This window comes from Psammomys obesus, unplaced genomic scaffold, assembly GCF_907164565.1.
Source record: "Psammomys obesus unplaced genomic scaffold, mPsaObe1.curated_primary_1811, whole genome shotgun sequence".
NCBI classification, from domain to species: Eukaryota; Metazoa; Chordata; class Mammalia; order Rodentia; family Muridae; genus Psammomys; species Psammomys obesus.
Genome location: NW_026588752.1, coordinates 5122039 through 5136563, shown reverse-complemented (window position 1 = coordinate 5136563; position 14525 = coordinate 5122039). Strand labels below are relative to the sequence as shown.

The 14525-nt window shown below is 39.7% G+C and overlaps 1 protein-coding gene across 1 annotated transcript in view; it reads right to left on the bottom strand.

The window, feature by feature from the left end:
• The window catches only part of Crebbp (CREB binding protein), a 137494-nt gene that overhangs the window by 11803 nt on the left and 111166 nt on the right, over positions 1–14525 (bottom strand). Inside the window, exons 19-26 of the mRNA XM_055604468.1 lie at positions 14360–14448; positions 8519–8599; positions 6704–6760; positions 3416–3493; positions 3040–3107; positions 1602–1752; positions 1154–1300; positions 487–600 (exon numbers count right to left, since the gene is read on the bottom strand). Of these exons, the coding sequence (XP_055460443.1) occupies positions 487–600; positions 1154–1300; positions 1602–1752; positions 3040–3107; positions 3416–3493; positions 6704–6760; positions 8519–8599; positions 14360–14448 (785 nt within the window). The remainder of the gene's footprint in view (positions 1–486; positions 601–1153; positions 1301–1601; positions 1753–3039; positions 3108–3415; positions 3494–6703; positions 6761–8518; positions 8600–14359; positions 14449–14525) is intronic.

Genomic DNA, 14525 nt, shown 5'->3' with positions numbered 1-14525 from the left:
ATAAACACATAGTACAACAGGGGAAAACACATAGCGTGTATTCAAGCACTGAATTCTAACAGAAGACCAAAAGAGACAAATGTACAGGGACAGAAAGTAGATTAGTGGTCATCTGAGGGCAGGGGCAGGACAGGGAGGAGCAGAAAGCAGGCACAGGGCTCTGGTGAGGGAGTGAGGGTGTGTGGAGAATGACTTATAAGAATGGTCACACCAGTCAATAAAGCTAGAAATTAAAACCTACTGACTCCAAAACCTGAAAGAGGCAAAATGTATGGTATGAAGTTTATGCTTCAATAAACTAAAAAGAAAATGCAATATAAGCAGAGGCAGAGTAGATACTGCTCTCTGGAGTCAGACACATGTGGGAACCTCAACACACTTCTGAACCAATCACTAGAATAAAAACACGTAAAACTAATTGAGAAAAACTTACTATTTCACAAAACAGACACAGTATTTTATTGATTCTGAATAATCCAGACTCACCCCAATTTCTTCACATACTCTAGATACCCAATGAGGATCTCATGGTAAACAGCTGTCCGGAGGCAGCGGGGCCGGAAGAAATGAATACTATCCAGATAAGATATGTACACACGCCTGTAGGGGATAGGTGGAGGGTGTCATTTTAATTTTTAACTCAAGGTAACCCCTCAATATTAAAAACAAATATCAATATCAATAGCCCCCAGAAGTAAGTTTTTATAGCAGTCACACAGGCCATCTAACAGGATGTGAAAAACTCTTCATCACAGTTGCAGCTAAAAACTAAGGCAACAGAAATAATTTTTTGCTATCCAATAAAAGATAATGGAAACTTTTTCTGGGGGCGCAACTTGGGGAAAGACACTTCTTTGACCCACTCATCCAAAGCCCAGATTAAAACAAACTGTGAGGCATCTAGCTGTTGCTACCCTGGCCCCCAAGTGACCATCTGTGAGACAAAACAAGAATAGGGCCACACTGCACAGCATGCAACACTACCACCAAGACCTTTCATCCTGAGGGAAACAAAAGTAATTAGTTTAGTCACTTAACTGTGGCTTTGTTTTAATCCAGTACCAAAGCACACAGCTCTAACATACCTGAGCCTCAGTCTGTGACCACCCAACATGGGGATAAAAGACACACTCACAAGTAAGATGAAGACTACCTTGTATTTGGCGGGGGGCAATCAGAGCCATATTCTTGCACATGCATCCCAAAAAAGCAGACATCGACTCCGTCGATCTCCTCAAAAGCGAAGAGTGCTTTGGTTCGATATGGGAAAGACTCAGACATTTCTCCAGAATCCACAAACCTGAAACAAGGCAGAGCCTGTAGTTTACTTTGTGTGTTCCAACTGCTTCTGAGCTAAACCTGGTCTGTATGGAAGAGCTGAAGGCTTGGAAACCTGTTGCAACAGCCAGAGCAGTTTCAGGGCTGTGCTCCAGCTCGTCCTGTTCCTGTTTCTTAGGAAGAGAGTGGCATCTCTGCTAATAAACTGGAACTCAGAAGAGAAGGTCACATGCTACTTGCCATAAAGCATCTGCATAAAGAGGCTACAGGAGACAGGAATGGGGACAACTCAACAGTTTAGGGCAGGAAGTAATAATACAAACCTTGACTTCATCCCTGGCTTCACCTCTACAGTCTTGTCTGAGCTGGCTACCACTCTGACAAAAACCTCCCCAGCTTCAGGGTGATTCTGGCGCCGCAAAAATTTGTTCACTCGATCTTCCAAGTGGTTTCCCAATCGTGTGGTCTGAAGCCCTAAAAAGTTCCAAATGAACAAGATTAGGTAGAGCTGTTGAGGCTGCTGCTTCACCTCTGCTACTTTCAAGGACTAATGACTATTCTATAAGAACAGAAGAGCTCCATCCTGTGAGCATCTTATGAAGAAAAAGTAGATATGGGACTTAGGCACTTTACTTCCTGTCAGCTCTATATCAGTTCAGATGTTTTTGTCCATTTCTAACTGTAAGGGACAGGAGAGCAAAAATGAATGAATGAATGAATGAATGAATGAATGAATGAATGAATGAATAAGATGGCCTGGCCTGGAGAGATGGATCAGTGATTAAGAGCACTGCCTGCTCTTCCAAAGGACCCAGGCTCAATTCCCAGCACCCACAAGGCAGCTCACAACTGTCTGTAACTTCAGAGATCTGACATCTTTACACTAATGCACATAAAATAAAAATAAATACATAAAAAAAAAAAAAAAAAAGATGGCCTGACTATGAGAGGACTGAGGATACTGTGCTTTGTGCCCTTTACCTCAGGTTCTGGTGGAACAAGGACAGCTTGTGGGTCAAATCCTGCCCTGGACCTATGCTAAGCAGAAGTCTCCTGTGTGGAGGGTGAAGTATCTCAAGGATGCCAACAGGCAGACTGCTTACTGTTCCAGTACTAACTTGAGGAACTCTAATAGCAACAGGAAAATGGCACACACTGGCTCAGTCAATCGCTCACTCCGCAATCTAAAATGGAGGTTAGGACAGCCAGGACCAAGTCATCTAGCATCAGCCAAGGACTGTTTCCTGCCTTCACAACTGAGTGACAATTCTGAAAGCACAGGTGTAGGAACAAAGAGCCTCACAATACTACCATTTTTGCTGAAATCCCTGAAGGAAATCCTCTTCAGTCTCAGCCCTATAATAATAGGACAGCATGCCTTGTCCTCACAGGAGACAGCCTCTATCTCAGACCCAAAACAGCCTCTGAAAGCTTGTGAAAGCACTTTTTCTGGATAGGGCTCTTGGTTCTCAGCTACTGTAGAAGGATCTGCCAATAAACATTCTCTCAGTAGTTCTGAAATTTACTTTCTAAGTTATGAGCTGATCATAAAAGGATCAAGCTGAGTGACTCCAATCAAAAGAGTACAAACCACTGGAAAAACTTACACATGAAAACTGCTGACCACTGAGCTCTGAAACCTCACGCTGAGACTAACAAAGGGAGAGAGAGAGAGAGAGAGAGAGAGAGAGAGAGAGAGAGGACAATCTACAGAAGTTCAAAGCACATAACCCAGAAAACAGAAATCTTCAGCAAACTTACTCTTAGCACTGAATTTGTTTTCTTTCCGAGGTCTGCCAGTTTTCTTCAAGCAGTTGTCACACACAAAACTGCACAACAAATAATGGGTGTGATCAGATTATACTCAACAGTGTATGTTGCCAAACCAATGAAATGCAGTACTGAAATACTTTGTTGGCAGTTGAAATCACATCATTGTGAAAAGAGTGAGGAGACAGACGGCTCTGATTCTACAATTTGTAAAGCAGGCAAACACAAGATTTAAATATAGAACCAACTGCCACCTCCCTTAATTGCTGAATTCTTGCTGACAAGGAACAAGACTGCACCACAGCCACCTCCCCATGACTTATGCACAGCTGCTCCCCCTTTTCAGAGATCACAGCAAATTACTCACCCTGAAGGCCAAATGATGTCATAGTGTAGAACGCAAATCTGATGCATCTTCCGTCCACATTCTTTGCAGTCAACAAAACTGGGAGACAAGAAAACAGTTTTCTACAGGGAGCTACACAGATGCAGTCTTCAGCAAGGGCTTGAATGTATGGCACACGCCGTCTTTCAGGAGCTCTGACATCCATGCATATGCTAACTAATGCAGATGTGTTTTACACTTATCTATATTCATTAATTTCCTAAGGGAAGAAAGTGTTGTTCCGTCTTCCCCCAACAGACACACACGCACACACACTTTCTTTTTCTTATTCGAAAGGAAGGTCTAGCCAAGTAGTCCAGCCTGGCCTTAAACACATGATCAATGATTCTTTATGTGGATTCTTGCGATTGAAATCAGGTTGTTCTATTTCCATAACAAGTGCCTTTACCCACTGAGCCCTCTTGCTGACTTGCAAAACCTTATTTTCAAAAATTACTATGATAAAGGAATATTCCATAGTCCAGCAACTGTACCGTTACTATGCACTTTCAAGACTCATTCTTTCTCTATGTAATTTTCAAGTATCTAAATGGGCTTAGGAAACAGAACAGTACTTTCAGTGTTATAAAAACTTGCTGCTAATTTTCAGATCTCCCCTTCCCCAAGGTTTCAGAAAGAAAAGTTACTAAGACAGAGCATCCCTGCTAAGCCCAAGGCACAGGAAATAACTGCTCCAAGTTGGTGCCAGATAGTGTAAGGCATGAATAAAAGAAAAGTGGACAGGTTTCCTTGAGTACACATTCAATCTCCTAGTGCCAAGTCTACACTACTCAGTTTAGCTGCCCAAGAGCATTTTATCAACCCTCAAGGGCAGACTCCAATAGGAATCCTCAACACCCAACATACCCAGTGGTCAAACCTTTTGCTTTTTAGTTTACTGTCTCATTGCTACCAAAATCCTCTTCACAGGAAAATTCAGGCCACCAGAAAGGATCCCAGTTTCCCTGAGAACCCACGTTCTTGATAATGACTAGCTTCTTCTTGTCCCTTCATCCAGCTACAACACCTGCTATATAACCAATCAGCAATGGTACGTCTTAATCAGCCTCCCTGCTGCTGTTCTCTTTAGAAAGAGGACCCACACGCAACACTATGAAACAGTGGCAGCACGACTTGGTTGTGACTACTACTAGTCATGATGGAGATTCCCTCTCCACACCCCACTTCAGTTATTTAAGGCCTCTACTCCATTCCTCCAGAACTGCATCTCCAATCTGATGTGAGCTTCGTCGGCCAAGGATGAGGTGCAAGGTCAGAACAGTGACTCTCCTGATTCCCACCCTGTCTCTAAAGAGTCTATTTAATATAAAAATACTGAATATAAAAAACACATCATGTGCCTGTGACAAGCCCCTTCATGACAACCCACTTACTATGAAGCCTTCTCTCTCACAGCATGGCCTCTTCGAACTCCAACAGGTCTATTTTAGTTGAGCCCTGACTTCTTGCCTAGGTTGATTTCTCCCAAGGAGGTTTTAGAGACTGGAGACTGAGATCATATGCTTCATATTCCCCGTGCAAAATGTCTTTCTTTCCTTTTTTTAAGTTTTTCTTTAGAAACTTAATAACCCATGTGGTCTTGAGCTAGCTATCCTGGCCTAGCTTCTCAACCGCTGGGAGAACAAGGGAGTGGTACCACAACCTGCTATAGAGGTGGTCTTTCTTCACTAGACTCAAAGCTGTTCCTCAAAACGTGCCAGTATACACTGAATGGTCTAAATGCCAAACAGGTTAAATTCATTTAGCAGCCCTGTCACTACATCCCATGAGAGTGGATCTTTACCATCAGGCCTGACTGAACAATCATTCCTGTGACATGTGTTTTGAGTATCTTCTGTTCTCTCCTTCCGTTACATTCAGAATGTTATGTCCCTTTCTATAGCACCTGCTTTTAGGTTAAGAATCACCAACTTCAGGGAGGCGACCAACAGCAATGTTGCTGTGCGTATGCTAAAAGCACTTATGGAACCGTGCATACTGGGTTTCCCTGAGTCGTGCCTACTGTGCCTCTCATTCATCTGTTCCTGCAAAAAGAAACTGAAAACCTACACAAAGGGAGCTTAACAGATGGCTTAGTTGGTTAAGACCACTAGACTTGACTTCACCTCTCAACAATCATGATGGTTCACAGCCATCTGTAACTCTAGTTCTGGAAGATCTAACATCCTATTCTCGCCTCTGAGGACACCAGGCATACATACTCAGTATTTAGATACATTTAGACAAACAATGATACATATAAATAAAGCATTAACATTGGGGTGGTAGCTGGGAGGAATGACATGACAATATAACATGAAGAATAAGAAACAAAACTGAATTGTCACTAAAGGTAAAAGTTTGTGCCTTGGGTGAAGTTTCCATATACACCAGCATTCATTAGTTAATACAATCCTGTTCCTAGGTATCTGATAGTAGAAAAGAGGAAGTAACCTTCCCTAGGGAAAGGTGGATCTCCAAATGTAGCATGGGCGGGAAGTCAGTATATTCTATAATAGCACTTGACCTCTCTGGAACTGGGAGATTTGGGAGCAAGAGAACAAAGCAATTACTGCTAGTTCTCAGATCTGTCCCAAACTTTAAAAGCCATTAGACAGTGAACTTTGCAAATGAAGCATTCTCATAAGCAAAGGCAGTGGCAAGAACATGTTATACTTTGCAAGACAGATTTTTAGACGATAGTTCCCAAGATGTTTTCAATTTGGAATTTCTCTGGGACGATATTAGCATTTCAAGTAACTGCCTGTATTTGTTATAGAATCTCACTGAGCAGTCCTTAAAGATGTACAGCCTATGACTGAACTTTAGAGAGGTTCCAATAGAACTAAAACAGTCACATAATCTTATCACCATTGAAATTCAGCAATTGGAGAATATGTTACAAAGAAATCTATTTTGAGTCTATATATTCCCTTAAGAAACCTCACGTAATCTCCCATAATCTAATCAAAAGTAATAACTTTCCTCATCTAAGACTGTAAGTCAAAAAAAGCCAGGTGTATTAATGCACACCTTTAATCTTAGCATTCGAGAGGCAGAGGCAGGAAGGTCTCTGTGAATTAAGGACAGCCAAGGATACAGAGAGAAACCCTGTCTCAAAAACAAAGGAAAGAAACAAAGAAACGAGAAAGAGAGGAGGGAGAGCAGAGAGGGAGAGGGAGAGAGAGAGAGAGAGAGAGAAAGAGAGAGAGAGAGAGAAAGGAAAGAAAAAGAAGAAAAAGAAATATATATATATAAAACTATACTCACGGTTCAGGATCTAAGGTATCATTTTTCTTCTTTTCAAATTGATCCTTGGAAATTGTCCTTATTTAAAAGAAAAAGCAACATCTTAATCAAATCATGTATATTTCTCTACCAATTCTGTTCTTAAAATACTATCTCCCTACCCCCCCAAAAAATCTGTTCCAACTACTATCAGCTTTACTATAAGATTAATTAAGACTCTAGTATATGATGATTTAAACATGTTTACTTTGAGTTGTGTTCACATGGTGAATAGCACTAAATCAGACCCCGGTAAGACCACAACTGAATGGAAGCATACCCTTAAAGCAAGGTGAGCATCCACAGAGGGTTTCAAACTTAGGAAGGGTAGAATATTTGGGTTTCAACTGTGCATAAGTGAACTGCTTCTGACGCACACCATTATATAACCTCTGTTTTGTGGTTTCTTAAAATAAAATTTAAAAAAGCACTCACAGATGAGTGCATGAACATGGTGCGTATGCATGGGCAAGTATGCCACAGTGCTCATGTGGAGATCAAACAACAACTCTGCCAAATTGGTTCTCTCCTTCCACCTCCATGTAGGTTTGTACACAGAACTCAGGTTACCAGGTTTGCAATGCAAATGCTTGTACCTATCAATTCATCTTGCTGGCCCCCTTTCTGCATTTTCAGCTTTTATTCTAAGTGACATACAGAATATTAATGGTATACTACAGATTACCTGACACTTGTGCACACTATAATATGCTTAAATTAGGCTAGACATACTCAACACTTATCTTTGGGGAAGGGGTGCACAAAACCTTTCAAAATCCTTCCTTGTCGCTCTCTAAAATGTATAGCACATAACTGTTATCTACAGTCACAATACTGTGCAAGAATACCCCACAGCTTTGGCTGGTTATCTAACTGAACCTTAGCACTTATTGATCAGCTCCCCTCATTCCTACCTCCTACACAATTCAATAATTAACTCCAATGACACCAAAGAATTAAGACGAGGAGGGTAATGAATCTGGAGCATAGCCTTCCTGCCTGTTAGACCTAAGAACTCTGGAGCCAGATTTCCAACATGACCAGAAGCATGGAAAACTGGGGAACCCAGTGTGCAGAAAAAGAGACTGTAAAATGCCTGGCAGGCTAAGGGCAGATGTACAGGTCAGCAGGCCGTTGTATATTTTGCAAAAGTCAAGTACCTTATTGTGGTTTTCATTTCTCTTGCTGTGGTCTGATTATGCTGCCACTCAAAAGGAACTTCATCAGAAGACAAGCAGAAATATGCTTAACAAACATGCTGTATCCTTCCTGGGAGCACGAGTCAGACCACCAGCAAAGAATGATACATACTTTTATATTATACTAGAAAACATGGATAGATAATTAGAATCTAACCAGCGTTAGCTCAGTTGCTTAAAAGATACAGGTTTAAAGGTTAAGTTTAACTCCAAAGTGTGTGTGTGTGTGTGTGTGTGTGTGTGTGTTTAAAGGTGGTGTTGGTATGTATGCAAAACTCTACCTGGCTTCTTAAGAAGTTAAGCAAAGATCACCCACCACCATGAAGAAAGCTATTTGTCAGTGACATCTAAGACAGTCAAGAACTAACTATATTATTGCTCCCTCAAAAGGAAAAAGATGTTGAATTGGTGTTGCTCTCTGGCTGACACCTACACCTTTAAGTACGAGTATCTAGGCTCATGCAACCATGTTTACATTAAATGTGGGTATAGTTAATGTGAAGAAAAACAAAACACAAATTGCACAAAACTCAAAATGGCATATTCTGGCTCCTTCTTTAGTCATGAACATAAGGAAGTATAAAAAGATGGTACTTACGTCTGAGGTTGGGAAGGGTCGTCACCCAGGGTCACATTCTCGCCCTGGATCTCTGTGAAACACTTCTCACAGAAATGATACCTGTCAGCAAGAAGGCCATACTTGGGTGAACTGGTCCATCACAACATACAGCCACCCAAGCAACGAAGCCACCAATCAGAGCAGGGCAGAGCACCACGACGAAGGGGGGGCGTTGTTGGTTGATTGATGGGTCAGTGAGGACAATGAAAGGAACAGGAGGCAGGTGGGGAAGGGTAGAATTAGAGAACAGGGAAGGGAACAAATAGCACAGACACAGAGGTAAGACGCAAACACCAGACAACACAAAGCAGAAAGCCAAGGCAAAGCATTGATTAGCATTCGGTCTCATTGCACGCATCATAGGCCATCATCACTAACAACGACAGGTTTGGTCCGGCTCCAAGATGCAAATGCTTTCAAGGAGTTAATACTAGAATTGCATGGAGCCTAAATTTAGAAATCTGAATTTTGTTATAAAATCAAATATTGAGCCAGGGTTTAAAAAGAAGATTTGTTTACTTTGAAAACAGTATGAGAAAAAAAAGCCTTTAAAAAGCAAGTTAAACTGGAATAGCTTTAGTTTTCAAAATGGAAATTTTATGCTTGATAGCATTAGAGGTTTTATTTCCAGTATTAAGGCAGATCTTCCAATGTGTAACAATGTTGAGCACTCAGAACCATTTTTATAGTTGCTTATTTGTTATTTTTCTCATGTTAATCACTCAGTTAATAATAATTGTGTTACAATACAAATGAAACCAAATCCATTTTCTAGACAAACACTTAACAGAAATGCAGTCAGGGTCAAAGACTTTCCAGCCATTTATTAATAAGTAATAAGAATATACAGAGAAAAACTGTGATATATTGTATAAACAATACAATATATGCAAACCCACGAACAATTTTGAAAAGTTTTGATTCATTTCTAAACTTTGATTTGAATTTTCGTACTGGGACCAATCATTCATCTTGAGATACATGGCGAATGACTGTTCTGATTTGGTAACAACCCAAGTTAAGCAAATTTAGAGAGTTAATCTTTAAATAGCACAATCTGCATTTGAAAAATTATCCATCATCCCAATTTCTTGTGTGATAATAATACAGAGCCTGGGCTCATGCTGTTAAGTGAAAACAATTAAAATAAAGACTAGTAAATGTTTGGAAAGGACATGAATGAGAAGTTAACAAAAAGCAGGTGGACTCTGCATAAAACAAGATGAGCACACAAAAATACTATAAAATAAATAAGCTGTATGGAGGTAAATTACACAGGCAAAAAGATGAGCATAAGCTAGCAGCAGCAGTACAATCAAATGCAGGTTTAGCTCAAAACTACATCTACAAGATGCCAAGAAGGATTAGTATTAGGGACACTGAAAAGACTTGGAGCATCAATCTGAGGCCCAGTGTAGAGTAAGATGCATTACTGTGCTCTCACTCACTTGCTCATTCATCACTCACCAGCATGCTCATTCACTCACTGAATCACTCACTCAGCTACAGAATGAGCCATGAGCCATGAGGAGAGGCCCCCACAAATCCCAGTGTTGATCTTCACTAAAACATTGAGCATTTTGTCCACAGACTTCACTAACTGATTCATGCAGCTAATTTAAAGCATAGAACTGCATTCAGAGCATTCACAACATCTCAAGGTTATTCAAATTTCACACTCTATTGATGAACAGGGCAGATTCACTGCAGATCACCGGACTAATAATAACTTGCCAGGACAAGATTAAAAGTTTGGTAGGAACAGACAAATTAGCAGTTTTGTATATATATTTTTAAATAAACCATGGTAATGTTCTTGTTATTCACTATTTTGTAAATATTCGTATAGAGACTTGGGAAAAAAAAACAAAAAACAAAAAAACTTCCACATGAAGCAGGGCCTGGTACAAAGCAGATATTCCTTAAGCCAAGAACTTCTCTGTTAAAAATAAAGCTTAGAACTGAGTGATCCATTCATTATATAAGCAAACATATTAGTAGGGACCAGCAAGAACTGCTATAGTTTGAAAAGAAACTGTTGAGTCAGAAGTGATTTTAAAAACCTGGAATAACTCTCAACTGTTTCAGTTAGTCATTAAAGCCTAGCAACATCCAGGACACAAGAACATGAACCCATTGCTTTCCAATGGTGGAAACTAATGCAGAAAGAGAGATAGCCCCTGCAGTGGCTAAGGAAACCTAAGTTCTCTGTATGTGACCAATTCCCACTTCTAAGAATCTTCAGGGTCACAAAATTTAAGGGGATAGTGTTAAGACTCTAGTGTCTGTCCCAAAGCACTGGCAGTGAAAGTGCAGATAATCAAGCCTGCTCATTAAGGTGAGAAGGCAGGGCCCATAACCTCCTTCATCAAACTTCCCTGAGATGAACACAGTGCGGAAAAAGGTGTATGTCTAATGAAGATGAAACAAGTCTGGTCTTGGATAACAGATGTGATGTAGACGGTCTTATATTGACACAGTCTACACTTCATTCTCCCTAAAAATAAAAGTTCGAAGGTTTACTTTTTAACCATTAACAGCTTGGTAACAGTCTGTCTTGTGTAAAGGAAGTAGTGTGATGAATATGGAGCCGTGAAGGAGAAATATTTCACATAATTCGATGATAATGCATATCTAAGTTAGCACACAGTAACTATATGGTTTAGCTGTGAGGGTAGTTTAATGCATGACCTTTTCAAATGCAGATTGTTTTAAGAACTCTATCAGTATTCACAAACTATTGGATGTTAGTCTATCAGTATTTAATTATCTATAGATAATTTTCACATTATCTTCAGATAATTATTGAAAAAGCTGTAACACTTTCCTAAAAGTGCCTTTCAAATTTTAAGTGCAGGAACAAGTGAAAGCATAACCATACACTAGCATAAACTGTAAGAACTTCACTTGTTTAAAAGGTCTGTAGAACGCTTTGCTGATTTAAGAGTCTAAAACACAAGTGACAAAACAATTATTTACTGGAACACAACAGTGTTCATAGTTGATTTGAAAAAAAAATTATGAGCAATTAGAATGTTTATCAAAGAACTTGGCTACTACTTTCTTAGAATTACAGAGTATTAATTCATATAAGTCATTCTAAGAGCACAGGTTTATATGGTGAAAGCTTTTGAAAAGTACCAAACACAGGATATAACTCTTATATTTTCATTTTCATCAAAGAAAATATATCACTTTTGTTTAGTAAAAGTGGAGTCCTACACAAAATAAAATTGGGCATTTCAGGACTTCCAAAATAGTCCTGGTGTCTGTCCTCTACCACTGACCTTTTCCTGACCCTACCAGTTCAATTTACCTTAATTGTTGTCAATGGATGGGGCCCAGATCTGCTTAAGTCATCAAAAGCCATGTTTCCTAAGTAGCCAAGAACAGTGAAATAATGCAAGGGCCCAAATACTTAGAAACAGTAGATAATGTCTGTCATCCTTTTCGACCAAAATTTTTGGGGGGCATAGTTAATACTAATCCATACAATCTTATAATTCTAACAGTCAAGTGTTGTGGTCTCTGATTGTAATCCTAGCATTCAGGAGGCTGAGGCAAGAAGGTCAAGTTTGAGACCATCTGGAGCTATCCAGTGAGACACTGTCCCAACAAAACAAAACCAACCAACTTACAACTTTATATAGCTCACAATGGTTTTGAAGTACATTCCTATTTATTATTCAATTGAAGATAGGACAACAAGAGCCTGTTAAGGAAGATGCTATTGTGCCAGTATCTTGAACAAGGTTAAGTTTAATACATCATGAGATGTGCTAAGAGTCATAGGGCTAAAACAATAAATGGACAAGACAGAACTATTGTATAATACACGGTCACTGTGGGAGGATCCCACTGTAAGGGGTTATGGTACCCTTTTAAATTTTGCCTTACAATGTTTCTACTGAAAGCCTGTGGGTAACAGACACTACACAAGAAATGTCTTGGATTCTATTCATAGCCTAAAACAACGAACACCACCACCACAAACCACAAAACAAAACTTTCACCACCACTCCCTCAAAAAAAACCCCCACTTCTATGTAAGAAGAGGAGGGTGTTTAGATAGAAGTGAAAACAATGGCTGATGTTAAGTTGTTGTCAGCAGCAGCACAGGCTGTTCAGGCTGCACTTCTAATAGAGGTGACCCCAAGCTAGGATGGAGAACAGAAGACTGGTTTTGTCGTAGCTGTTCTTATTCATTTATTTATTTGTTTGTTTGTTTTTTTATTTGTTAGTCCAAATGTGCATGTGGAGATCAGAGGGCAACTTGAGGGAGTTAGTAGTTTCCTTCTAGAATGTAGGACCAGGAATCAAACTCTGGTCATCAAGCTAGATGGCAAATGCCCTAACTCGATAAGCCATCTCGTTCTTTTTTGGAAACAAAACAACAAACACTACTTGTATAGGCGCTATCATGGAGAAAGCTATATTTTACTTTAAAATCACAAGCCTAACTCAAAAAACATACTTAAGAAAAAATTTTCAAAATTCCCAATTTGTCAGGCCTATACACATATGTACCTCTGAACAAATAAACAGCCTGCTTATTATTATTATGGCTCAAATAAGCAAAAGAATGAATACCCACAGCAGCAAAACCCTGATGCAATGATTAGGCCCAAGACAGAGAACAAACACAAAGCCCCCTCTTGGTTACACAGAGGCTCTCATTTCTGGCTCACAAAATGGAGTCAACAGTACTGACTTCAGTGTAAGTCATAACTTGTGCTTCAAGCCATGAATCTTTGTGCTGCAACAAGGCAACATGAGGTCTCAGAACTGAGAGAGAGGAATTAAATTTTCACTTCATCTTAGGAAAAAAAAAAAAAAGGCAGGTAAGTGATTAAAATTTATTGTTTAAAGAAAGCCCCAAACTACAGCAGTTACCTGTGGCTTATTTTTATTATCTCACTGTCCCTCTGTGTAAGACGATCTATTCCGAAAAAATGGCAACTGTTTAAGGTAGGCTTACCACCCTCAAAGCCTTGGCAATAAAATCTAAAACAAAAGTATTATTTAAAACAACCAAAACAAAACACCCACCACGGCTTTGCCATGCTGATTCTAGCCTCACACTTGGAATTCTCCTTCTTGCTTTGCCTCCTGACTGCTGGGGTACCAGGTTTACAAACCCAAGAGGAGAGTTACTGAAATCACTAAGGAACACCAGCTCTTAGATTGCACTGTTAGAAAAGGGTACCTATCCATGTGCTCTTTCTGTTTGTGTGTTTATTTGTTTGTTTTTAAACTAACAAGTCTTTCAATCAGACCAGAAAGGCCAAATAATGTACGTATACAGTTGCTGTAGAATAAAATGTAACTTTTTATTTTCTGAATATCTTAAAAGCCTTTTCAGGCTTTTCAAAGTTAGTTTCAACTATGGCTTCTTGGTTACAGTGTTGTATTTTAGACAATTACTACTGAGCTACAGCCTCAGCCCAAAGTAAAAGCTTGAATTTCACACTATAAATGTATGGTTTGTTTTTTTTTTTTTGTTTTTAAACGACAGGGATATCTCTACATAAACATGCCTGTCCTGGAAGCCACTATGTAGACCAGGCTGGCCTCAAACTTACAGAGATCTGCCTACCTCTGCCTCCAAGTGCTGGGATTAAAGGCCTGTACCACCATGCCCAGCAAATTTATGCTTTAAAATCAGGAGACCAGTCGGGTAGACTGATCAAGAGGCACAGAAACTGTGGCACTTTTATAAGAATTTCAGGAAATAAATTACACATCCAGGCTATCAGATGCACAATGCTTGCCCTAACACTTTTTTTTTGCTCTGGAAGCAGGCATCTTCATGAGGCTTACCTATTCTGATAGCTGTAGTAGGCTGCATCACGAGGAATTGTACACAGCTGCTTCCCATAACAGCACAAAGTCTGTGGGGAAAACTCATACTGCAAAAACAAGAAGAAAACACTAAACATATATTCCACTTACAATCTTAAGTAGTCTAGCATGTTATGGAGTTAGA